This window comes from Pelobates fuscus, chromosome 3 (assembly GCF_036172605.1).
Source record: "Pelobates fuscus isolate aPelFus1 chromosome 3, aPelFus1.pri, whole genome shotgun sequence".
NCBI lineage: Eukaryota > Metazoa > Chordata > Amphibia > Anura > Pelobatidae > Pelobates > Pelobates fuscus.
Genome location: NC_086319.1, coordinates 241,843,147 through 241,869,512, shown reverse-complemented (window position 1 = coordinate 241,869,512; position 26,366 = coordinate 241,843,147). Strand labels below are relative to the sequence as shown.

At 38.8% G+C, this 26,366-nt stretch overlaps 1 protein-coding gene across 1 annotated transcript in view; it reads right to left on the bottom strand.

Moving 5' to 3' along the window:
• SFMBT2 (Scm like with four mbt domains 2) overlaps positions 1-26,366 on the bottom strand; it is a 197,828-nt gene that overhangs the window by 44,628 nt on the left and 126,834 nt on the right. Inside the window, exons 10-13 of the mRNA XM_063445458.1 lie at positions 25,145-25,292; positions 17,060-17,142; positions 6,524-6,650; positions 334-447 (exon numbers count right to left, since the gene is read on the bottom strand). Of these exons, the coding sequence (XP_063301528.1) occupies positions 334-447; positions 6,524-6,650; positions 17,060-17,142; positions 25,145-25,292 (472 nt within the window). The remainder of the gene's footprint in view (positions 1-333; positions 448-6,523; positions 6,651-17,059; positions 17,143-25,144; positions 25,293-26,366) is intronic.

Here is a 26,366-nt window from a genome sequence, read left to right as displayed (position 1 = left end):
AACTCAAGCTTTAAATAAACCCATCTACTGGAGATTTAGTCGAATTAAACAAGACTAAAACTAAAATAATTCAGATGACTAAAATAGGACTAAAACTAAAATGTATTTTTAGTCAAAAAATACGACTAAAACAAAATTGAAATTTCCAGCCGAAATTAACAGTGAAATGGCCATAGGTGATTTTCAGTATTTTATTCAATTGTGTACTATTCCATAGAAATGGCAGTTGCCCTTTAAAGGAACACTTTAGTGTTAGGAAAACAAAGATGTCCATTTTACCATGTCTTGAAAACCCTAACGATTTTGTATGGCCACAGAATATATTGCACTTACCAACAGCTTTATGTGGGGTGCTAAGAAGATAGGAATTCGCTTCACACCAGCCAACAGGAAAAATATTCATTGATTCAACATCAATAATATACTCAGGAACAGTCATCTGTAAACCTGGAATAAAATGTGCAAGGTACTCAGACACATGGCGAGATAAAACAGTTACACCTAAACTAAATTAAAGAAAACAAAACAAAAATGAATGCAGAATTCCTAGATTTAAAATCATATTTCTGTTAGATTTTTTTTAAACAATACTGTCACATACCTAGACCGTTTTTTCAAATTATAGATTCAATAAAACTTGCAAACTCAATATTTTTTCATTACTTATACAATTTTAAAACTTTTTTTGCAAAATTTATATTTCACTTACAGGAACAAACTGGGCTCAAACCGAGCACTCTTTTTTGAATGCATATTATACATTAGTTGTAAAAAAAAAAAAAAAAAAGTGTGCAATAAATAGAACATGTAAAAAACTTGTTTATCTGCTAACAAAGTACAGAGGCTTCTTGTGAAAATGTAAATTTATGTTAGTTTCAGTCAACTTCCGATGACCAATAAGCATGAAGTAAGGATTTTTTGCACGTTGTATTAAGAAAATATCACACAGAATACAGTCACCAAAATCATAATATTCTTCCTGTTTTGACCTCAGGAAAAACAGCTGTGTGGGCTCTAGTCTTCTGTTTGTACACTACTAATTTGGTACACAAACCACAACATCCTTTGTTTTCTATTTGGGCGTCTAACTTCTTTTTTGTTATCAACTTTGCAACGTGTGTCTAGCACAGGTGTCGTTGAAAACAGACATTCACACTGGGCTCACTACAAATTCATAGGGGTTGCTTGTGGAGTAGACTGACCACCATTACATTTAAGGAACATGTTGTTTATTAGATTACACGTAAGATAAAGTTATATTTTACATTGCATTCTATTACACTATTATAAAATATCAAGATATTATTTCACCGTCAGTCAAAAATCAGTCATAAATCTTTTTCTTCAGAAAGACACTGATCAGAGTCACTATGAGCAATACATAAAATAATAAACTACTTTTTTAACGGGTGCAAATGACCGTTGCAACATCTGGCAGTGGGCAAAGCTTAAACAAAGTACCATTTCAGTTGCCAAGGTAATTTAACCACAGCAGTCCAAAAAATACCAGTAAAGAGTGAACTGGACAGAGGAGAACAAAATTAAAGTGCCCAGATATTAAAAGTCAGGGCAAGAAAGAAAAGAAAATACATATAAATAAAGGCAGGTGGCAATAGGGGGAAGTATAATCATTAGGATACAAGGGCCATAAGGAAAGGAAAACTAAAAGGGAAAAAAAAAAAGGGCAGTGATGCTTTTTTTTTTTATAATTCTTTATTTTTGGTGCATATGCTAATCAAGACAGAGTTGCCTACAATGCCACAACGGCTCTTGTCAGCATATCAGTGAACATAAGATAACAGTGGTTATGCATAATAAACTTTGCACTTTTATGGTATGTGAGAATCTTTTGTCATGTCATGCTAGTTTTGGGAGTGTGTCTTGTCGGAGTGGCTGTCTATTGGGTTACTGTCAGAGAAGCTAATTGATGGGCTAAGCGGTCGCGGGTGGGTGACCCTGGGTGTCTCAATTGGTGTGCGATGTGCTATCAAACCCCCTGCCTCCCGCATGGGCACCGTTCGTGGTCTCCCTTGGATGCTATTTTGCCCCCTTGTGTGTGTCCCCGGTGGTTGCCGGTTGAGGGGTGGTATGTCGTGTGTAACTGGGCCCGGGGAGAGTCAGTTTTGGGGTGACCTTGTCGTGCTGTTGCTCCGGTGGTTGTGGGGCCCGGCTTCCGCCGGTCACTGTTGGTTTATGGGTGGCCTAGTCTGAGCCTACCTTCAGGGTGTGCATGTCGGGGGTGGATGGGTTGTGCAGGTGAGGGTGGTCGGCTGCGCCAGTCGGGTATGGGCATAGGTCGTCTGGTCTGTATGTGAGTGGCCTAGTTGGTGCAGGGACGTATTGGCAATGGTGGGTGGGTGTTATGGTGGAGATACGGCGTTGTCTCTGGGTGTCATCAGGGAGTGTACCCGACCCTCTGGGTACAGCCCTTTGAGGGTTCAGGTCGTGGCCCCAGCTCGGGAGGCTGAAGCCGTGTCCCTGGGTATAAAGTCACGGGTGGCCCCGGGGTCCCAGCCATGAGGGTTCGTCGGGCCCAGCGAGTCCGGGGGCAAGCCCAGTGCCTGCAGGTGGTGTGTTGCGTCTGGCAGGTCTCGTATGGTGATGGTGGTCTCTCCGCGTTGGATCAGCAGCGTACAAGCCTGGCTCCAGCGGTAGCTGATAGTCTTCTTGCGTAGGAGGGAGGTGAGAGGTCGGAGTGACCGTCTCCAGGCGAGCGTTCCCCTGAAGAGATCCGCGAAGAAGGTTATGGACATCCCTTCGAAGTTGTATGGTGATTGCCCTCTGATGGCTGTCATCACGGCTGCCTTGTCCCTGAGACTCTGGAATTGCATCACTAAGTCGCCTGAGGCTGCGGGTGGTGCCTTGGCTGTTTTTGGAAGTCGGAATATGCCTTCCAGAGGCACTGCCTTAGCCTGCCTCGGTGTGAGTATAGCTGTTAGGAGTCGTCTAGCAAAGTGTGGGAGTTCCTCAGGTGGCACTGTCTCGGTGACTCTCGTTGAGTTTTATGTTCTTCTGCCTCCGCTTGTCTTCTAGGGTGTCGAATCTGCCTTCATAGGCAGTGCTCTGTTGTGTGAGCTCTTCCACCCTTTTTGTCAGCTCTTTAATTTGTTGTGTGTGGTCTTGGGTTTTGTGTTCTACCTCACCGAGGCGGCCCGTCAGGCCTCGCAGATCCTCCCGAATCAAGGCCACATCCACCGAGATTTTCAGTTGGTAGTCCGCCATGATTTCACTGATTGCCGTTAGCGTCACCGGGCCAGTGTCGGGTGTCCGGTGTGGGGGTGCCACTCGTTCTGCCGGCTGCCGCACCATTGCTGGTGTGAGGCCTCCTTCTTCCTCCTCCGATGCCCCATCGGAGAAGTCAGAGCATCCTCCGTGGAGGGACGCCATCTTACTCTCCTGGGCGCCATGTGCCTGCTGCCAGAGGTCTCCGATGCTGTGCCCCTGCCGGGGTCAGTCGGGCTTTTGCTTTTTGGTTTTCTTGCCCATGGGGTAAACAGTGGGGGTTTCTTGGGGGTTTTTTGGTCGTGGGTCACCTCTATGTTTAGGGTTTTGTCCGTAGTTTAGCCGGAGCTATGAGGCCATGCGACTGTCTGCTTCTGTGGTTAGGCCGGGCAGTGATGCTTTAACTGCATGTGGGTTTTTTTTATGTATTAATTGAATTACTCTGAACCACTTGTTGATTCACATTCATTAATTGGAACTACCCTTAGCTAAAAATAAATCCATAAAATCCCTGTAAAATTCCACTTCTTACTCTTTAATTACTTTTACTTTTCATTACAATGTGACTCACAATGTTTCCCGGGTATGCATTCCAGTGGTTTTGTATGATCATGGAGTCATATTGCATATGCCTATAGTCCTACTATGGTGAAATATTGTATTATTGTTTTTTGATGAGGAACCCAAGGGCTATCTTACATTAACATTGGAATTAGAAAAAAAGGAATCAGGTAGTGCCTGTGCAATGTTGCATGTTGGGTTGTATTCAACACACTATTAGGAACATCTATTAACATATTCCAACACGTCCAGTGTTTTATAATAAGCCATCAATCAGACAAAGCCCACTCTAATACACCTGTTGTTGGCAATAAGATAAATAGATACAGTAGACCTATCATATCAGGTTGTTTCCCTAACATTAGAAGAATATGGCAAGTGGTTGCTTTTTGTCATTTTCTGCAATTTACCTACACAGCGAGGTAGTGACCATTCTAGAGCTTACAATCTGGGGTAAAGGTGGTCAGAATCTTTGAATGGTGGTTGATCTTGCTGTGAGTTATCTTTTCAATAGTGCTCGACCTCATCAGCATTTTTAATTTAGATATAAAGCATTGAGATGTATTTAAAGTAAAATAAATTACGCTAAATATTTTTTCTTTAGAAATAGTACCTTGATTCTCTATAAAACAAACAAAAAATGAATAACTGGAAACACTCAGAATTACAGGCTCTCACAAAAGTAACTAGAGCCTAGTTTATACACTCCTAAACCCAGGAATGGTGAAGGCTCGCTACAGTGGCTGAGGGCTGATAACTGTGACAGCAGACTGCGGCAATGTAGATGCCAGATACCGGGACTCTCTGCTCAGCATTGAACTCCACAATTATCTGTGTTCGCCTAGCAGTGAGATAGAACCACCATTGCTATGAGGAATAAAGCTGATTTTATTAATCTGCCTACCGCACATTCCTTTTTAACATGACTTATCAGTATTACATCAATGTATCGCCATCAATATAAGTAAATCTTCAAAGTCCCCAACTAATAACACATCTGGCGAAAATGATGTAGTGATGTTACGAGGTGAAAAACATAAACCAATGACTTTATTAAATAATTTTAGTGAAATCAGGTGGTGCGCCCTAATAACCACATCAGAAGCTTAAGTGTATATAAGCTGAAGATACACTTGTTAATATTTTAGTATATTGTGACATTACAAGCAGAGCACAGATCTAAGCTCCATTAGTATCCATACAGTAGGGTACCACATTACTTTGTTGTTAATGGACAAGCATTGATTTAGCCATTTAATTTAACACTAATCCATACAGCAATACATTTTGCAGGTCATATGGAATGGGCAATAAGATACCTTGCACCGGCATTTTGTAAAGTCGTCTTATTTCGTATATAAGTGCATGTAATTCCTTTAAAAAAAGGGTTTGAATGCATAAAAGATTGCCTGTTTGGTATGATATTTAACTCCATCACTCAAGCGCAGTAATATTCATTTTTGCTTAAGCTATGTGAAACAAGTAACTTTCTCTTCTAGAACGGAAGGCTAAATGAGAACAAAATAGGTCTGGGTCACGAAATACAATTCCTTAAAAATGTTACTTTACTAAACAAAATTCTAAACATTAAAGACTTCACGTACATTTTTAGATCTCTACTGCAGAATGTGTTTTGTTTTTCAGAAAAAACACTGTTCAAAAAGATTTCTGCACCCTTTCCTTGACCCATGCTTTGGGAATGTGAATTATTGGAATCTATGGTGTTGGACATTGCTGCGACTATGTACCTATGGATGGCGTGGTATAATTATTCCATATAGACAAGGCTGCACATATCAAACCCCCTTCTTAAGGTAGAAAATGGCTTTCACATGTCCACCCTTTTATTAAAACTGTGAAAATAGGGGACATGTGCCAGATCCAACTTATTTAGTGTTTTTATTTCACCATCTCATTCACATCACAAGTTTACGCGTAGCTTAAAGGGGTTCATAAAGTTAAAACAGAAGACCCAAAAATGCAAACAATGTAACTGATATATAAAGTGCTTCCACAACAGTCCGAGTGAAGAGTAAAAAATACAAGAAATATCAGTGTACACACAACTCCCAGTAATAGAGTACATGGATGTAAAAGATGAATTATACAGCCATATCAATTGTAGACACCGACATTTTAAAAGATCCTATTATAGGACTACCACTCACATGGCTCAGAGCCGTACCAGGCTCTGTATCTTAGGCTCAAAGGTGCCAATGCTGGCTACAGGATCCACTTGGTCATAGTAGGAAATGGGACATCAGATGTGTGGCAAAAATAGATCTTTATTCCAGGATACACATAAATACATAAAAACATCAGGGTACTTGAAGTACTTAGCTAAAGTAACCTGAAGTTTTTATGTATTTATGGGTATCCTGGAATAAAGATCTATTTTTGCCAAACATCTGATGTCCTATCTCCTGCTATGACCAAGTGGATCCTGTAGCCAGTATTGGCACCTTTGAGCCTAGGATACATAGCCTGGTACGGCTCTGGGTCGTGTGAGTGGTAGTCCTATAATAAGATATTGTTTTGTTTTGTTTTTGCTTTTAAACAATGTGCACTATGTTGTTTTATTATTCTGTTGTAGGTATCTTAGGTAATATCAGTGTCTACAATTGATATGGTTGTATAATTCATGTTTTATATCCATATACTCTATCACTGTGAGTTGTGTGTACACGGATATTTATTGTATTTTTTAAAGTCTATTTATTAGTATGATTAATTTTATTACCTTCCAGGCGAAGCCACAAAAATGTCCCCTTTACTTTAGTCACAGAAGCAACACAGATTTCAGATGGATTATTTGGGTTGACTGCCTCAAGTTTCATGTTTTTTGTAAAACCACGAGAATTTGTTGTCTGAAAAAGAAGAAGTATTCTAAATGATGTAAAAAAAAAAAAAAGAAATGGAAAACAACTACAGTTTTAAATACATAATAATACACATCATGGCACACAGTTACAGTAAACCCCATTGTTAATTTTATGGGTGGAAAGTTTGATAGTCAGGCCTTTAGACATCAAGATGTGTGTGAACTTCCTCTTTTTAATAGCTTAATATAATTACTGCTTTGCTCGACTACTTATAAGCAAAATGTTTAATTAATACTTGCATTTAATTCAAGTATTGGATGGAAAACAAAATTGAATGTATCAAGATTTCTTCTCCATAGCATTATGTCCATAATGTGGTTTATTTAGTTGGTTGAAACCAATTAGTTTATCTACCTGTATTTAAAACTAAATAAGTAAATACATAAATAAAAATAACTCAATGTATGAAATACCATCATAATAAAAAAATATTTTACCATAAATTGAACTGAATCTAATATCTCATTACTTTTTCCTAATCAAGAAATGATTCTATCACCAAGAGTAAGTAATGTTCAAGTCAATGATGTATGCAATTTTCAGAACCCATTGTATAAGCAATACATTGCATTACAACATATGGAGAGGGGGGGACCCAAACACATCTGCACGTATCTGTTTTATCTGTTTAATGTTATGAAACACCAAAGTGTATTCAAGATAAAAAGGAGATAGTCACACAGGGACAAAACAATCAGATGACATGATGCTGATATTTATTCACAGTCTCACCCTGCCGACAACCTCCCTCCAACATATCCACTTAATAAGTCCCTTGACACACAGAAACAAAAACCATTAGTGTAAAGTGGTTAATTCATCACTGTTCAATGACTAATAGATGTGTTAAAAATTGTGTTTTAGTAAAACATAAAGTGTTACCAGAATATTTTAAAGGTTCTATAACAGGGCATATAATACTCATGGTATAGATTCTATACCATGAGTATTATATGCCCTGTTATATATAGATGCAGCAGTTCCATATTCCCAAAGGCTAAACTGAAATAAAACTTTAATCTTCTCCTATTCATATATTCTCCTGTTTGTACAGGTAAGGGCAGTGACTCTCTTTAGCATTCAATTATGATAGAGACACATAAATCGACTTTATTTGTCTTATATACCAGAGGATTCAATTAACATTTGTTTAAATGGAACATCACCTTGATGTGAGCCAAGTATAATTTTAAATAAACTGGAATTCTAAAATTCTGGCAGATGTATTATGATATACATTTAGATCATGTTGAGTCATCTAAACAATAATTTGGTTCTGCAGAAGATTGATAATGATTTGAAAAGAGCACAGGGACATACACTATATAAATCAGGCATTTCTGAAAATGAAGGAATACTAGATTGTTAAATGGGAAAAATAACCACACGAGACACAAGTTTGTAAGTCAAAACACCACTCGAGAAATATCTAGATATGAAGATTGCAATGGAAACTCCAACATTTAGCAGACATTTGGCTGTAAGAGTAGGACCTGCCATAGATGAGGTACATTGACGTTGTGGCAGGCTTATGCAATGTATGATCACATAATGTAACTAAACCCCCATTATTTTTTGCCTAGATTAGGTGTTTTTAAAAAAATTAAGAAAATATGTCAGCACCAAAATTGCAGTTTAGTAGATAAGGGATTCCCTAGAGAGATGCCCCAACACGTCAGGAAACGGACCCTGCACATCGCCTTGATGGCGCAGCAATTAATAGCAAAGAGATGGAAGTCCACGATCCTTCCCAAGAAGGTAAGCCTACTAGAGGAATTGCATAAACAGTGGATTTACGAGACCTCCTATAAGTCCCTCTTCCCCTCCTCTACACTCTACCGGAAAACTTGGGAGCTTTGGCAAACAAAGAGTTCTGGTAATGTACCTGGTACTGTACCTTGTTAGTCCAAAATGTCCCTAAGGCAACCACAACTGACCGCCAACACGCCATAGCAAGGCCGAAAGGCCACTTCACCCTCATGGCCCTGCTACTATGAACACCGTTATGCATGGCCATCTGCATGTTGCTATGTGGATATGTTGATATATTGTTGCTACAAGGTGGAAACAATGTTGATATACTGTCGATATAATGTTTGACTGCTTCATACAGTGATGCACCCTCCCCCCACCCTTTCTCCGTTTTGTACCCGTTCCCTGTATAACGAGCAATTGAACAAATCTATTATTACCTACCTTCCATTTTCTTTTCTGTACCCTGACTACGTTGTTTAATGACAAAAAAAAAATTGTCAAACGTAAAAACAAATAAAGAAATAAGATGGTTTGTATATAAATGGCAGCAGGCCATGAAGTCACCTAAAATATTCCAGAAGAGAACCAAATTCTCAACCAGACTCCATCACACTCCTTAATGGATTATTTCAACATTTTCTTTTAAATATTTAATTTGAAGTTTATGTGACCTATTGGGCACTAAGCACCTAGCCCAACCCCTCCCCCACTACCATTTTTTTGTTTGCTTTTTGAAACCTGGGGAAAAAAATATTAAAGTTAACATGGAATCCATTGCTGGAACAAGCATTGTTGCCCCCCTAAAGCAACCCTCCTCCCAGGTGGGAAAGGAGGGAGGGCAATACAAGGGGTAAGGAGGCTCACAAGGCTCTAAGGTTCTAAGGATCTAATTGCAACCTTTGCCTGGGCACAGAACGTGCAGAAAATAGAAGTAATTTTTTCCACAGTCCGGGTTGACTAAGTCACATGTTTAGAGAATGAAATTACACGCCAGCACAAAATGGGAGATTTCTCTGTATAGGCAGCTTTTAAAACTGAAATGCTGCACATACAGATTGCTACCACCATGACCACTACTAAAAGAAGAAGTTTAGGCAAATGTAGGCAAAAAATAGCCAAGCTATGCTGGGGGCGACAAACAATAAGGGGAAGCACAGAGCAGATTTCATTGAGCCGACTGCAGTGCGGGTGGTAAGGGAGATTCTGGAATTACTTTGCACTGGCTGCCACACTGTACTGGTGTTGGGATGTAACTTCACCCAAGCCTTAACATCAGTTCAGAGCTACAGGGAGTTGTGCAATTAGTGCAAGAATCGAAATAAAAATCATGTACATTGTGTGAGACTATTTGTGTGTATAAATGTGTATATATATTAAAGTGTGTGTAATTTCCCCAACAAAGCATGTTGGGATTAGGGTGACACACAAACAAATTCTACTGTTTGAGAAGGGGAGTTTGCAAACATACATTTGTACGCTAGGATCCAGGTAACCTAGGTACGCCTTTGGATGTGATTATGGCATTGGACATGAGTTGGACATTTTTGATAATAAAGTATTTTTCCTAAATGATTTAATTAGTATTTTAGTAAATTAACGCCCCCCTGTTTTAAAAAGGAGGAATATAGTTAAAAAAACATAAAAGCTCTAGTATTGATCCGTGAAGAAATTTCCAGTGAAAATGAAAGGAATAACTGTGTTAATCTCTCCTTCTTAGTCATCTAACACTAGCAGATTTTGTAGCACTGTTTGTAGAGCACTTGTCAGAACAATGTAATTACATTTTATCAGTTTCAATGTGCTATTGATATCAGCATGTGTTTACATATGTCTGGGAGGGAACTATCACATACATTGCACACTGGTCTCTCATTTGGCATTATTAAGTGTTCTTGCATAGCAAGACCACTTAACCCCTTAAGGACACATGACGTGTGTGACATGTCATGATTCCCTTTTATTCCAGAAGTTTGGTCCTTAAGGGGTTAATGTTATCTCACATATATATTATTATTATTATTATTATTATTATTATTAAGTGTTCTTGCATAGCAAGACCACTTAATGTTATCTCACATATATATTATTATTCTTATTATAGCCAAATTTGCCACCCTAACTCCTCCCACAGTTTTTACACTACATAGACAAAAATATACCAAAACGTGCGGATTGTTCCCGATTGGTGTGCCATTACTTTGTGGAACGTTTCGCCGAATGGTTCACGGAATATCGTCGTTCTCGAGGCAAAATTGGTCCCATAGGAATGAATGGCAAAATGTTCAAAGCTAGAGTGGGAGCTGGCAAAAGCTGAAAAATCAGGACATGATTTCTAAACTGCCACCACTCCCTCATTTTCAGACCCACCTACACAAATCTTATATCAAAACGTTCAGCTATCCCTGCTGCCACTAAAAATGTCGCTGGCTAAGCCATAGTCCTGATAGTTTTCACAATATGACCATTTGTTTGCAACTCACGCCGTCCATTGACATTCATTGAAACTCCACTCTGCAAAGCTCAAATTTGAAGGGCAATTTCTAAACTGTGAATGTGCCTTCATTTTTAATACTTCAGATTACATACTATGCATGTGATTCTCACAATATAAAGCTCTTCGCTGTAGGATTTATAGTTTTTAAAATACAACCGTTTGAAGATGGCAACCGCCAAAATACTCTGACCTGTGCCAGGCTGGAGCAGCAAGTGATGTCATAGACAGGGCCTTTTGTACACCTGCTAATGTTTTTATAAATGTATGTTTTAATGTAACTGTGAAGCACTTTGGGCAACAACATTGCAATTAGATGTGCTATATAAATAAATAATAAGTTACTCCAGTTCTAGACAACTCGTGGAGGCAAGAACACTTCACACAATTTCCCCAGAAATTGTAGCTTTTCTAGTTCTGTCTGTTATCTAGAGCAGCAGACAATATTTTTCTAGATCTAATATATGATAAAATGTTCTCATGATCAAATTATAGAAATAGTTTTGGCAACCCAGACATCAGTGCTGGCACTTATTTTTGGCGCCACACTTTCGACTGAGTCATTGTTCAAAGTTCAATCCACATTCTACACATTATTGAGTCCTATTGCTACTGTCGGTAACTTCCATGGTGATGTAAAACCTAGCCGGAATTTAAAAAGTATATATTTTTTTAATCCTGGAACAGTCAATTTAGTACATTTGGAGCTCAGAATAGAAATTTAGAAATTAAAGGGACAATCTAAGCACAGTGACCACTAACGCGTTGCATGTTGCCTTATTCCCATTTTCGATCAAATCAATTTGAAGTGATTTGACAAAAAATGGCATTGTCCACAGCAACAACAATGTTAGCTACCATTATGGTGCTTATGTTAGCTTTTGTAAGTAGAATGGTCATTTATTTTGCTTTCAAATTTGGTCATATTCTGTAAAATTATGACTGTATTTAAGTTCTCAGCTGGGTATTTCTATTATTTGGTTCTGGGTTTCTGACATTCTGCTGCATCCAGACAGGCTGGAATTTGGTCTACAAAATTATTTGTCCAGATCTATTGACCTGCTTTAATCTGAGTGCTGCCTTTAAAGGGACACTATGATCATCAGTATTTGCTTAATGTATTTGTTCTGGTGTCTATATCCTGTCCCAACCATGGAGGTGGGGACATCCGCAGTGACACCGATGCAGCGAGGTAGAAAAGGTTACGTTTAAACACCATTTCAAAGCCATCTGAGGGCTGCTAAACGATTTAACAGTATAGTGTTAGGAATACCTGTTTGGATACCTGATACTATAGTGTTCCATTAAGTCATGTCATTAATAAAGCTGTCAGTAAAGGATTGGCAATAACTCTGGAATCTGTTTCATGTGAAAGTATACATTCGTTCTATAAAGACCTGAAAAAAAACTCACATAAAACTTTAGTAAGTGAATTTACAGTCAATTTATAATAATGCCGGATGTTTTGATTCTTTAAATATGCAGATAGTTCACAGATAGGCATATTTGAGAAGAATTCATAGGCTAAGCCACAAGGAAGTGAATGCTACAATTATCGCCAATTTTGCGTATTATATCAAGAACTGAACACGTGCTTAAAGGCAGTACATGAATCTATGAGCTAAAGTAACCTTCATACAGCATTATGTGAATGTATTAGGCAATAAAGCTTATTGGCAATGTTTTACAACTGTTTTATTGCTATAATCTGCCTGTTTATGGTGATATTAAACAAGAATTATAAAGTGCTGTATGCATATGTTATTGGGTCATTTCCTAAAGAAGCGATGGTGACGCTATGGACCATGTGCAGCAATTCACTCCCTGAGGCTTCTGAAGGGGCATTCAATGTCTGATGCACTACTGGCATCATTATTATTATGATCAATAATTTGCCTCTGATACCACTAGTAATACAGAGCCAAGCAACAGACATAAGGACACATCCTATCTGCAAATCAAGGGTGACAGCACAATGCAGTCAAAATATGGAAGGGAGCAAATCTTATACGTAGCAGTGGAATGAGGAGACAAGTTATCAATAATGAAAAGAAAAGGCAGAGTAGACTGGTGTAGGAATCTGAATTGAAATAGACAGGAATTAGGATAATCATATAGATAACATTAATATATAGAAATAGTAACGACTAAACAGAGAGAGATTAAAGGGACACTATAGTCACCGGAACAAATACAGCTTATTACATTTGTTCTGGTGAGTAGAATCATTACCTTCAGGCTTTTTGCTGTAAACACTGTCTTTTCAGAGAAAATGCTGTATTTACATTACAGCCTAGGGATAACTCCACTGGCCACTCCTTAGATGGCTACTAGAGGTGCTTCCTGGGGCACACTACCATTCAGTGTCTCCACCCTCTGCATGCAGAAACTGAACTTTCCTCATAGAGATGAATTGATTAAATTAATCTCTATGAGGAGATGCTGATTGGTCAGGGCTGTGTTTGACTTGTGCTGGCTCTGCCCCTGATCTGCCTCCTTGACAGTCTCAGCTACTCCTATGGGGAAGCATTGTGATTGGCTCAGGCAGAGCAGTTCACTTGCAGACAGGGGCCGTGGAAGCAGCTGCAGACTTGAACAAAAGTAAGATTTTTCTATATTTAAGGAGGCAAGAGGGGGGCAGGGGGGCTAGATGGTGGTTCTAACACTATAGGGTCAAAAATATATGTTTGTTTTCCTGACCCTATAATGCTCCTTTAAGATAGAAACCGATGTTCAGATGTGAAATAATAGGGGAGAAATGAGTTTTAAGGTATTGAAGCAGATGGCACAGTGGGAATTGGGATGGATAAATAAATGTAAAAAATGGGTAAATTACACTAAAAATATGTGAACATAAAAGCTTTCCTGTGTTGTAGATGTTGTGTGTATTGTTTGTAATTATTATATAAAATACCTCTTTTCAGTGCATCTTCTGGCTTAACTGTGCTCTATGGGGGCAGCTATCTTATATCCTCTTTGGTCAGAAGCTAAGCCTATCTGACCAAAATTCTGAAGATAATCAAGAGCTAGTGTTTCTTCTTGAGAACTGTCATCCCCTGTCTGCCTCAGACCTGCAAGCTGTCTGCTGACATAATCAGAATAGTTATTCTGAGCCATACTTCCCCATAGGATTGTCTGAGACTGTGAAGGAGGCAGATCGGGGCAGATCCAACACAATTGAATCAATGAATCTCTATGAGAAAAGTTCAGTGTCTGCATGCAGAGGCAGGAGACACTGAATGTTTGGATGCATTTTAGGCAGCCGTGACCCAGGAAGGATCTCTAACAGCTATCTGAGGAGTGGCCAGTGAAGTTATCAGTAGGCTGTAATGTAAACACTGCATTTTCTCTGAAAAGACAGTATTTACAGCAAAAAGCCTGAAGGTAATGATTCTATTCAGAACAAATTCAATAACCTGTAGTTGTTCTAGTAACTATAGTGTCCTTTAAGTATTATGACTGTATATATTATTATTATTATTTCCCCTATATTGTTATCTATATTCAGAAATATTTTTATCATTTCTGTAACTTATGTCTTTTAAAACTCAATAAAAATTATTTGAAAGAATTGGAAATATATTAGTTTGTAATATTTAACAGTATCCAACATAACCACAGGAGAAATTAATATTGGCAACTGTTCATACCAATAAACATCCACTGTCTTTTGCATGAGGGAACCACCATTTAACAGATTGCCTTAGAAGCTCTTGCCAGCAGCAGGCTGTTTGCATTATTATTGCAGCAAGTTTTATAATATAATAGACACTTCAATACTATCCTTATGCCAGCCAGGCAAACCACAGGCTTGTCTGCTCCAGCCAATCTCCAAATAAAGGAACAACATGTTGTGAGCACCAACTAAAACTCCTCAGGGATGAAAGCCCAGCTGGCATGTCTCAGCTGTGACTATTAGACACGAACATTCATTTTCAGACAAGTTTGTGATTCGTCTGAATTTTTGTTTTTTTTGGTTGATTTGTCAAAATAAAGAATAAAAGAAACAGCACAATTGCAAAATGAACAAATATCAAATGATGACTTGAACAGGTTAATTTTTTAAGTTCATTTCCGGCTCTTAAAGAGGTAGGGAAGGGAGAATTTGCGGATTTTTCCTTGATTTAGCACCTTCATTCACAATAATGTACATGGGTCTGTAAACTCAGATTTCCAGAGTCCCATATCCTTTAACTGGTTGTAAAGTTTGCTATTACAGAAAGGAGTGGGCAATCTTACTTGGGTACTGTAAAAAGATCGCATAGTACTTTCACTGCAGTGTGAAGGCAAGTCACCTCCATAGACAGGAACAAGACAATGCATGCCTTCCACAGCTCCATGTGCAAGTTGTTGATATTGGTTAATCCACTTTAGAGATGTTGAAACAGATTTTGGAAAAGTAGACGCTATCCACACTAAGGTATCTGTTCAATTCAATTGTTCAAAAGTGAGTGAGTGGTTTCATCCACTGGCACTGAGCTCATAGATCAAAGTCAGTCTTTCAAAGCTGAGTTACCCTTTCATGAGCTTTGATACAGACTTAAGTGAAATTGTTTAATTTTATCCTCCTATCTGAGACCTGCCAAAGTTTGATTGGCTATGGTAGTTAAAGAAACATTAAAGTCACCAGCTTAATGTAGTTGTTCTGGTGTCTATAGCCCATCCCTGTAGGCATTGTAATGTAAACAATGCCTTTTCAGAGAGTTTGGACAACTAAATGGTATTTCACGCCCATAGGGTCAGGAATACATGTCTGTATTCCTGACGCTAAGGCTGGATTCACACTCCGGAGAACTTGTGGTATTCAGTACCACAGTGTAACCTGGATTTTACAGACCGATTGTTTTTCCAATTACCCATATATGGGTGGGAAGGGAAATTCATATTGTATTGGAGCAAGGAGTATAAATAGGAAATGGCATGTATTGTGAATGTGTGGCTTACTAAATGAAATTCTAATTTAAATTAAAATAGAACAAATTTGTTTGTCATGTCAAGTTATATACAGTACATAAAATAGTTTCTGCTTTTTTTATTTCCTGTTGAGGCCCCTAATGGGATATTTTATGACCTTTAAAGCAGCACGGTCACTTGTTCCGACATCACTGCTGTGTGGGAATACAGTATGGAGGTCGATGGAGGATCCCGTGAGTCCACAGGATCCTCCATAGACAGAGGCAATTACATGCGGCCGCCACTGGAGACGGCTGTCGAGATTGACTCTGTAGCTCCGCCCTGAGTCAGGCGCAGGAAATATACAGAGTCAAAGTAGTCCCTTTGTCTCTGTATATGTTTTGAGTAGGTTGGAATTTCAGTGAATTCTTGCATATTTTATATTATTGTTCGTATTTCCAACATGACATCATGTCTGTAAAAATGTTGTATTTTACAGCTCTGCAGGATTTGCCAAGAATCTATATAAAATAAACAACAGTAATGATTCAAGACCATAGCTAGTTCACTCTAGTTTAGTGCCAATTAGTGTTCTAGTGGTTTCTGTTTCTTCCATGAGTAATATACAAGACATAGAGCATCAGAATTTTCTGTCTGGCATCGCTTTGGTGTTCCCGGTATAAATTTCCCTGGCCACTTAAAATAGCAATGCGATCTTGGATAGCACTAACACAGTTTCACAGTGAAGTTTTTTTCTGTACGCCTACCGAGATTCATTGTTTTCGAGAACTTAGGATCCACCACTGATGTCACTCCCTATGTATTTTAATAAAACAGACTGACCTACAGCTTTTCAATTCCTCCAAAACATTATATCTATCCAGACATTTATCAAACGTAGGTTAACGTATAGAATTGCTATTTCAATAAATGTACCTGTTGGATCAGCATAGCTCCTATTTCCACTGATGTTTACAAAAATAATTTCTTTGGGGACAACTGCATGAATGATAACTCCACATTGCCTCTCTTTGCAGATTGGTTTTAAGATTAAACCCATATGATACAGTGGGACACTATTCCACATAAATATCATGGAAGTGTGGGAGAGTGAATCACAGTCCAGTTCTAAAGGCACACAAATATTCCAGGATTTAAGGAAACACTCTAAGAACCATAAGCACTACAGTGCACTGTAGTGGTTATCGTACATGAAGTTCCCTCTATTAAGAGCGTAAGACTGCTCCACACTTACATTTCTGAAGGATGCATGAGGCGCTGCTTCTGCTCCACACTGCTTCTGGTAGTCTGCCCAGTCAAAGTCCTGCCCTGGATATCCTATAATAAAACAACATAAGAATGAGTTTAATTGACAAGGACATCATAATAAAGCTGTATGGCAAATTAAAACATGTCAGTGCCACTGACCACATTAATCTTAACATAATTAAATTATAATTGGGATATAAACAGTAATTTCCTGGCTATACAAATTAAATATTATTCCATCAATAAAAGTTCATACTTTAAATCATAGGCATATTTGTGGTTTGCAGTGTGCTTAAAGGGATACTCTGGATCCCTAAAGTATGTTAGCTTGCTGAAATCTTTAATGTGTGGAGAGCGTGTCTTTTTTTCCCTTTTTTAATTTTACAAAAAGTGAAGCCTCTTAAGTGATATTGTCACTTTTGTAAATTAACCTTGTTACACCCCTGGCTGTCAGTCAGACAGCATGTCCTGTTACTTCCTGGTAGTCGAGCTAACCATATCTTTATTTATAAAATATTTAACAGGAAGGATACATTGATATTTCTCTCGTTTTCAAGCATGTATGTCTTATCCGCAAGAGGCAGCAATAGTTCAGAGCACCTGCATTGCAATGACTTCTTATTGAGCTGCATTGAACCGCCACAGTGGCTGGGGAAGAGAGGCAGCAACGTATCTATATCACCTACTTAACATCCCCCATGTTGGTACAATTGAGGGTTGTCAACATTTAGATGATGAGCTCACCACCAACGTTGTCTGGACTTCCCTGAATGAAATAGAAAAGATAGTTCTCCCCCTAAAATGAGCAAATTTTTCCACCAAAGCTATATATATATATATATATATATATATATATTTTCCCACCAAAGGATATGGATATTTGAACTACACAAAACACCAACAACCAGTGAGGGTTACTTCCCAAACAAGGCCAAGCCTAGCTGCCATTCTGGGAGGCTCCAGGTTAAACTAATATGAACGTTGGAGGGTGCAAAGCAGAAGAACAGCACGTTCAGAAAAATTGAACTTTTTTATGAACAGTTTTGTATTTTTTTCTTTATAGAAATCTCAAACATCGGCTAGGAGCACGCTAATGGAAGGGGTTCTACCATTAGGTGTTTAATGAGTGAATGGTAATGACAAAATTACCACAGCCACATAGCTGGAAAAAGACAAAGACCTTTTGGGGTTGAAACGTTGCTGTTGTGGTTCTCAATAAAGTGCCTGTCTTGAACCAAGGAGTGCCTGGACCCCTATTATTTTACTATTGTGTGTGTGTCTCTATGTATGTATGTGTCTCTGTATGTATGCGTGTCTGTATGTATGCATGAGTGTATGTGTCTGTCGCGGGGGGGAGTGAGAGGGGTGGGAAGAGGGAGGAAGCCCATGGATCAGGTTCGCACCGGGGCTCCATGGATTGTGTGTACACCACTGATATTGGCAGACATATTATGTTACGGATTCTTATATTATGTTACAGATTCTTATATTATTTAGTTTATCTGATTTCTATTTCTATTTAATCGTTTATTAATCCTCTTTGCATGATTTTAATTCACTATCTTCACAATCCATCACTTTAGCTATTGTTTAGAATCACTAAGGTAACGGCACATTAGTAACGTAACACGTCCTCACGCCAGCGTTACGTCATAACGCACGCACGCACGGGTTTACGCACACATTAGTTAGTCGGATCGACAGGAGGAGTTGGAAACTAAGTGTATCACGGTGATTGGGTAAATTTTAATCCTTTTTCAATGAGGTGTTATAAATGTTACACATTTCATGACTTGAAGCATATTGATAAAGACTGCTAGACGGTCGAAACATTGATGAAATTTATGCTATTGTAATACAAATCACTTGCATTTATTCACCAAATCCAGTGAGTAGTCTCATTTTTTGTTTATATATATAAATATATATATACACATACATACATATACACACACTCCTTCACTACTAAGTACCTATATGTATAAAAAATAGAATATAAAACATCAAAACCCCTGGCAGGTAGAGTGAATAATATTAATGATATCATTACAATGGCCCCTGTCAAGGGATGGGATAAATGAGGCAGCAAGTGAACAGTTTGTTCTTGAATTTCATGGGTTGGAAGCAGGAAAAATGGGCAGGAGAAAAGATCTAAATGACTTTGACAAGGTCCAAATATTGATGGCTAGATGACTTGATCAGAGCATCTCAGAGAGGTATGCATTAATTAGTAACTACCAAAAGTAGTGCAAGGAAGGACAACCAGTTTGACAACCAGTGAAAAAGCGTCAGGTTCATTGGCTCCCCAGGCTTATTGATGCACATGGGAAGCAAAGGCTAGCCCGTTTGGTCCGCTCACACAAAAGACCATATGTAGCTCAAATTGCTGAAAAACCGAATACTGGCCGTGACAGAAAGGCATCAGAACACACATTCCATCGCAGTTTGCTGCGTAGGGGGCTGCATAGCCGCAAACCAGTCAGAGTGCCCTTAATGACACCAGTCCAATGCCGGCAGTGCTTTCACTGGGGACATGAGCATCATAACCATCATGGAACAATAGAAGATTGTTGCCTGGTCTGATGAATCACCTTTTCTTTTAGATCAGGAGGATGGCAGGATGAATGTCTGTCATTTACCTGGGGAAGAAATGGCACCAGGATGTACTATGGGAAGACATTGTTATGTTCTGGGCAATGTTCTGGTGGGAAACCTTGGGTCCTGGGATTCATGCGGATGTCTCTTTGACATGTACGACCTACCAAGATATTGTTGCAGGCCACCTACACCCCTTCATGGCAATAGTGTTCCCTAATGGCAGTGATCTCTCTCAGGACGATAGTGCAACCCTGACACACTACAAAAATTGCTTAGGACAAATACATGACAAATAGTTTATGTGTTGCATGGCCTCCAAATTCCCCAGATATCAATCCAACTGAGCATCTCTGGGATGAGCTAAAACAACAAATCAGATGCATGGGGGCCCCACCTCACAACTTACAGGACTTTAAGGATCTGCTGCTAATGTCTTGGTGCCAGATACCACAGGACACATTTCCAGGTCTTGTGGAGCCAATGCCTTAATGAATCAGAGCTGTTTTGGATGCACAAGGAGGGGCCTACACAATATTAGGCAGGTTGTTTTAATGTTGTGGATGACCAGTGTACATAGTTACCAATATAATCACATACAGTAGGAATGACAAACAACCAGAAACAATGTATACAGAGGTGTGTAAAGGGAACAAGGAGGGGGCGGGGCCTGACTGCCAAGATGGCCGGACGCGCTTTCTGAAAGCTCCGGCGACGACGGGCACTAAAACACCGAAACATGGACGACCAAACACTATTAGCAGCACATGGTGCCCGGAAAATGATGCAGGAAGCCGCCCTGAACGTGCAGATACCTGTCTTGCACCAAATGGCGACACAAGCGACAACACCGGCCACGAGGCCTAAACGGGAGCGGACCCCGAAGCCTGGGGGCCCGGGTACCGCCTGCAAGCATGCTTCAACGGCTGCCCTGCTACCCCCCCCTCTGGACCGGCGGGGGATATCCCGGTCCCCACTGGGGGCGACAACCCCAGCCAAGCTAAGAAACCAAGCGACAAAACCTGCAGAGAGCAGACACAGCAAAGGTACAAACAAGATGGCGAAGCACAGCACCCTAATAGAGCCACCCACACGTACCTCAGACTTCTTCGACCAGCTCTGCACTAACATCTGGAAGAAGCTCCGGGACAGGGGTCAGGCCTTCAAGCTGGCGAGAAGGATGGCAGCGGCGTGGATTCGCCCGGTAACCCTGCGACGCCTATGCGGATTCCCGCCAAAATTTACTAGAGCGGCCTCCCAACAGAGACGGCGCCAACTATCGAGGGGGCGAGAAAAAGCAACATGCCTCAGGAGCGACGGCACACATGCCAACAGGATCACGGGAGCACCCATGACAAAACGCCCAAGCCGAGCAGGAACCAACAGCAGCCCTCACACGAAGACAGCGACACTTTCAGGCCAGAACGGCATCGATCCAAAACCGCACCACCGAGTGCCCCCGGATCACACACCGGGACGGAGACCAAGCTGCATAAGAGCATCCAGACGGGGCTGTGATATACCTTTGGAAGGAGTCGGCTGAACGGGACACTCACAACTACAGATGAGTCATTCAGCTCAGGCCACCCTCAGCCTTTATGTACACCCGATGAGGACTTACCACTCTCTTGTAACTTTCTCTCACGCTCCCCATTACCACACGTCCCTATCCACATATATATTGTCTTTCTTCACACATGTCTGCTGGGCCTCACACTGCCAGCTTCTAACAAAGACTTTCCATATGCATATACATGTTGCCCAGGCATCACCCTCTGGTATAGGTCCCGAGGTCCTACGGTGCCAATCTGCATTTATTTAATTTTGTTTTATTTAATTTTGTTCTTTACATTACTCCTTTAGCATGCCTTCTAAACCAAAATGTTAAGCAGTTGATCCCCTTGCATGCCCAGGATAAAATAGCCCCACAAATAGCACACTAAGGCTTGAATTAACCTGTACTAACCTGTCTACAACTCTTTAATGTAAAGTTTACTCTTGCTTAAATGCGTCCACTAAACGACAGCAACTTAGAGCTCAGCGGTAACACATCACTAAAATTCAGCCTGTCATTGCTCAGCTTGTATCACTCTAAAAAAGGGATAAGCCAGGAAGCACTTTTGTGAATGCTGATGTGTACCAATATTCGGATAACAGTATATTACCATTAACATGATCTAGCAACTTATTTTCAAGCTTACTATCATTGATCTTCTGTCATATATTCAACTTTTGCTTAGGTTATACCATTGTTCTGTTGAACCATTAACTACTTATAATGTGCAAGTCTTACTCAAGCCACACTCCTGTTATACTATGTTTCCATAAATGGCGTTTGAGAATGCTGTTGTGGCAATTCAAACACTGCTGTATCTACCTGCACAACAAAAATAAAGAATATAAAAAAATATATATAAAAAAAAAAAAAAAAAAAAGTTATTTTTGCCTTTCTCTATAAAACTCATGGTGAGAATCTGTTTCAAATTTTGGGCACCCCTGAATTTAACTTTAGGATTTGTGCCGTCATAGTTCTTTAAATCGTTATCCTGCTGTAAAATAGGCAAAAGTCTAATTTTGTATATTTCTTTATTGTTTAATTGGCGGTATATTTCATTTATAAAACCAACCTAATCGGCTGGCTTGATTACAATATTGGCATCTTGTTTAAGATCTTTTAGGGCTATTTTTTTCTAGATTTCCTTTATTTTTAGTTAGATTTTTAATCGTTTTTTATATCCTCTACACAAGCTCCTTCGAAGACTTTCATACTGTCTGTTTTTAAATGGATTGGATAGAATGTAAATTGTTTATTCAAAAAGGTATGTTTAAAATCTTCCTCAGTATCAGATATCGTTTGTTTATTACAATCATTGTTTATAAATAGGGAAGAAGACTGCAGCAATACCGCCAGGCCAGAGGTAACCTTACTTCTTATATGTGTAATAATTACTTAGAAATTTAACTGTGAGTCTATTGTAAGGTACACTTTTCAATTACAGATAACTCTATTTAGGTTTAGAACGCCTATAACATTGTTCAAAGTGATTCTGCATCTATCTCTTGAAGATGTGATATATTTCAGGAATACTTGGTTATATTCTTCTGCTGTGATGCATTCCCACCAGCTATGATGACCTTTCATTAGGAAGTCAGTTTCTGTGACGAATGTCTGACAAATTGTTATATGACTTGTTGCCTTTACTTTTGTGTTCCATCTATTGAGAGTACTCTTTAATAACATTAAAACATCTATTCTGTAAAGGGAACAAGGATATGAAAAATGCAAGGCAATGTCCCTTTATGTCAGTATTCAGTTATATTTAGTTTTTACGAGCTGCTATGCAAATCTTCTTTTTTTTTTTTTTTTGCTTCCTGCAATGCTTTCTGTTTCCTAATGTGCTTTATATCCTCATTCTACAGTGCTGTACAATATATTGGTGCTTGTTAGCTAAATGCAAATGATGATAACAATGGCAAGGTGCTTAATAAATAAAAGCAACTCAGTATGCCTATATTCATTATCTGTAACACAAGTAACAAATTTAATTATAATCAAACTAAGGAACGTAATACACAGTCTCACAATTCCTTAATAAAGATCAAAAACTATACTGTTGTAACATTACGATAAATCTGTTTTATACTCTCACAGCTTTTTCCTTTACAAAAAATGAATTTACTAGAAAATGAATTAAAGGTGAACATAATTTCCCAGGATTTTCTTTCCCTTAAGTACCAGTGATTGAACACTTCTGTCACAACAAAATAGCCCTTATAGACGCTAAATGAAAATGGAATGCCATAGTAATTTAAAGGTAGCAGAAACTCTGTATATTACTGCTAATGCTTAAAGAGTCACTAAATGCACCCAGATCACGTCATCCCACTGAAGTGGTCTGTGTGCAGTAGCCTTGTAGTTTTAACCCTGCAATGTAAAACATTTCGATTTTGTAAAAACTGCAGTTTTTGTTTCCCAGCCACCAGGGGTAGTTCCGCAGCCAAAAAACGGAGTGAAATGCTGCTCATAGGACTGAATTCACGCTTTCCTGTGCAAAGCATTTGATTGGATATTGATTAATTGGATATCTATCAAGGAAATAACGCCTCCACTGTGACATTGCAGGAGTCAGAGTGGGCAGCAGTACAATGGGAGTCTCGGTGCTGGAAAACAGGATGTCAAAAGCTTTTTATTGTTTGTAATTCTTAGTTTGCAAAGGGAGGAGTGGGGGAAGGGGGGGGGGGATGGGGGGCAGGGTACATCTAAAAAAGGACTATGCCCAATAGCATTAGAAATACAGGTTTGTAATACTAACGCTCTAGTGTTTCTTTAATAAGCATAATATTTCATACACGGATGGGGATGTAAAGGTGCTTTTAAAGATCATAAATCCTTAAGGAATTCATATTACGTTTATATATCCCTATATGTAACCACTATACATTTGTGAGATCAGAAGAATACATTAAATATAGAAAGTCACACTGCTGCATCTAGCTTTATCTTTACGTTAAGCACCTCCACCTCCCTGTCAATCGCTGTTATAAGATCATCCCTTTGGACCTGGCATTCAACAGATTGAGCATTAGCAAAGAAAAGAAACAGTAAAAATGTTTCTATGTCTCCATCTTCAATACAATGTATGCTTTGCCTGTGCCAAGAATGAACCCTGTTGTGATGTTATTTGTTAAATCTCCTATATAAACTTATACAAAAAAAAAAATATATCATCACGCACACACACAAAAAAAAAAAAGAGTTAATGCAAGATTAATCCAAGTTATGGGTAAGTATTAATGTTTTATTCAGTGATATAATTTCCAGAAAAGTTGTGGTTTTCATTTAATAGGGAAACGTAGCTGACTTGATGGCATTAGTGGTGATATTTGTGAAAATTCATGAACCTTGTAATATGCATGCTTAACAATTATTATAAAATGCTCCCTAGCTAAGTACTGAAAGCCAGCATTATTCCGTTGCTAGTAGATTTCATGGTTGGAAAGTACACTTGAGATATTTGCTTTCTGCAGCTTGGACATTTTAAGCATTGTGGGGATAATAGTCATTATTACGGTAGTTCCAAATCTCAAGTCTTAACAGACACATAACTAAATTCATAATATTAAATGTCATTAGACCATCCAAACCAGCTTGAGATCTACTGATTAAAAACATAATAATTCTTTCTATGAGTACACTTCCTGGCAAGCTGTGCAATGCATGAAAAATAATGGTGTGTTGAAAAAAAAAATAGGTTGACTATAATAACCGTCATAGTCTCCATAAATTGCTGCAGAGAGGCTGGAGATATAATGTTCTCTATCTAATGAAATGTTAAGAACCAATTTGCTCGCTACATTGGTGGCTCTGCACACTGCAATGATGATAGCAACCAGAAATAACAATTGTAATATTAATATAAAATGGTTTCTTTTTGCTAGAGTGAACATTTCGAACAAGTATTCTGTGTGAACAGACCTTTTGGAGGAGTGAGATTAACCCCGTTGATAAGGCACCATTGCACAGGCAGAAGACCGAGAGAGTCTGCATGACACAGCATGGACACTTCTTGGGGCTCGGCTCGCAGGTCGTCCACGGTCACTTGGAAGTAGAGATTGTTAAAAACCTGGAAACGCATAGACGGAAAACATGTATGTAGCGTTAAAAAAAAAAAAAATACATGGGAAAAATCGTTGGGAAAAAGCAGAAATAAAAGAGTTAATGTTTTGAGTTAGTCCCAAATACATTTAGCCATTTGACATTTGCTGACCTGAAAGACTATAGAGGGGACATCCATTAGGCATTTTTATTATGTATTAATTTATATTTGTTTCATTGCTGATTAAATTAATCAACAAATGTATAAATCGTATTATTGGAGGCGTTCCTTTGCGGAATATTTGTGTACATTACAATCTTTGAACACTTCACAGAGGCTGTTTATTGTATCCCACCTCTGATTATCATTAACTGCCGCTCGTTATCTAATGAAAGCGTGGCGAACCAAGGAAGCTGTTTGGTTAATAAAAATCTCATGGGAACGGGACAAATAACACAACATGTAACAAAACAGCGGCTATTAAAAACAAACTAAAGCATACACAATATACATGACAGTAAATTGATCTCATATCTAGTGAATTATATGTTTAGTGACAAAGTAACATTTCTGATTTACTTGAAAATATAAACATACACACATTACTCACATACTTTAAATTGTTTAATATAAGTCAAAGTTGTGGATAAATGATTCACTCACTCTGAAAAATGTACTTCATGAACTGATCAATCTATTACACAGTGTCAAATATATTGTTAGTATTTTAAAGAACATATTTCAACACCCACCCTGCCGAGGTCCCCATAACAGGCGAATTCAACTATTTTCTGCAAAGTTCACTTGACAGCAGTTCAAATTTTGCTTATATGTGATTAATGATTTTCCATTTTAATATTTAATAAATGATGTGGAGTAGATCCATTTTCATAGCTTAATTTTTCAGTCAATGGCATATACTTCTCTACTCACAATTATTAAGATTCTAAAATAGGACCTTCAACCTCTATGTCAAAGGTAGGTAACCCTCAGCACTCCAGATGTGTTGGAATACATCTCCAACAATGCTTTGCCAGCATTATGGGAGATGTATTCCACAACATCTGGAGTGCCAAAGGTTTCCAACCTCCGCAGTATGTG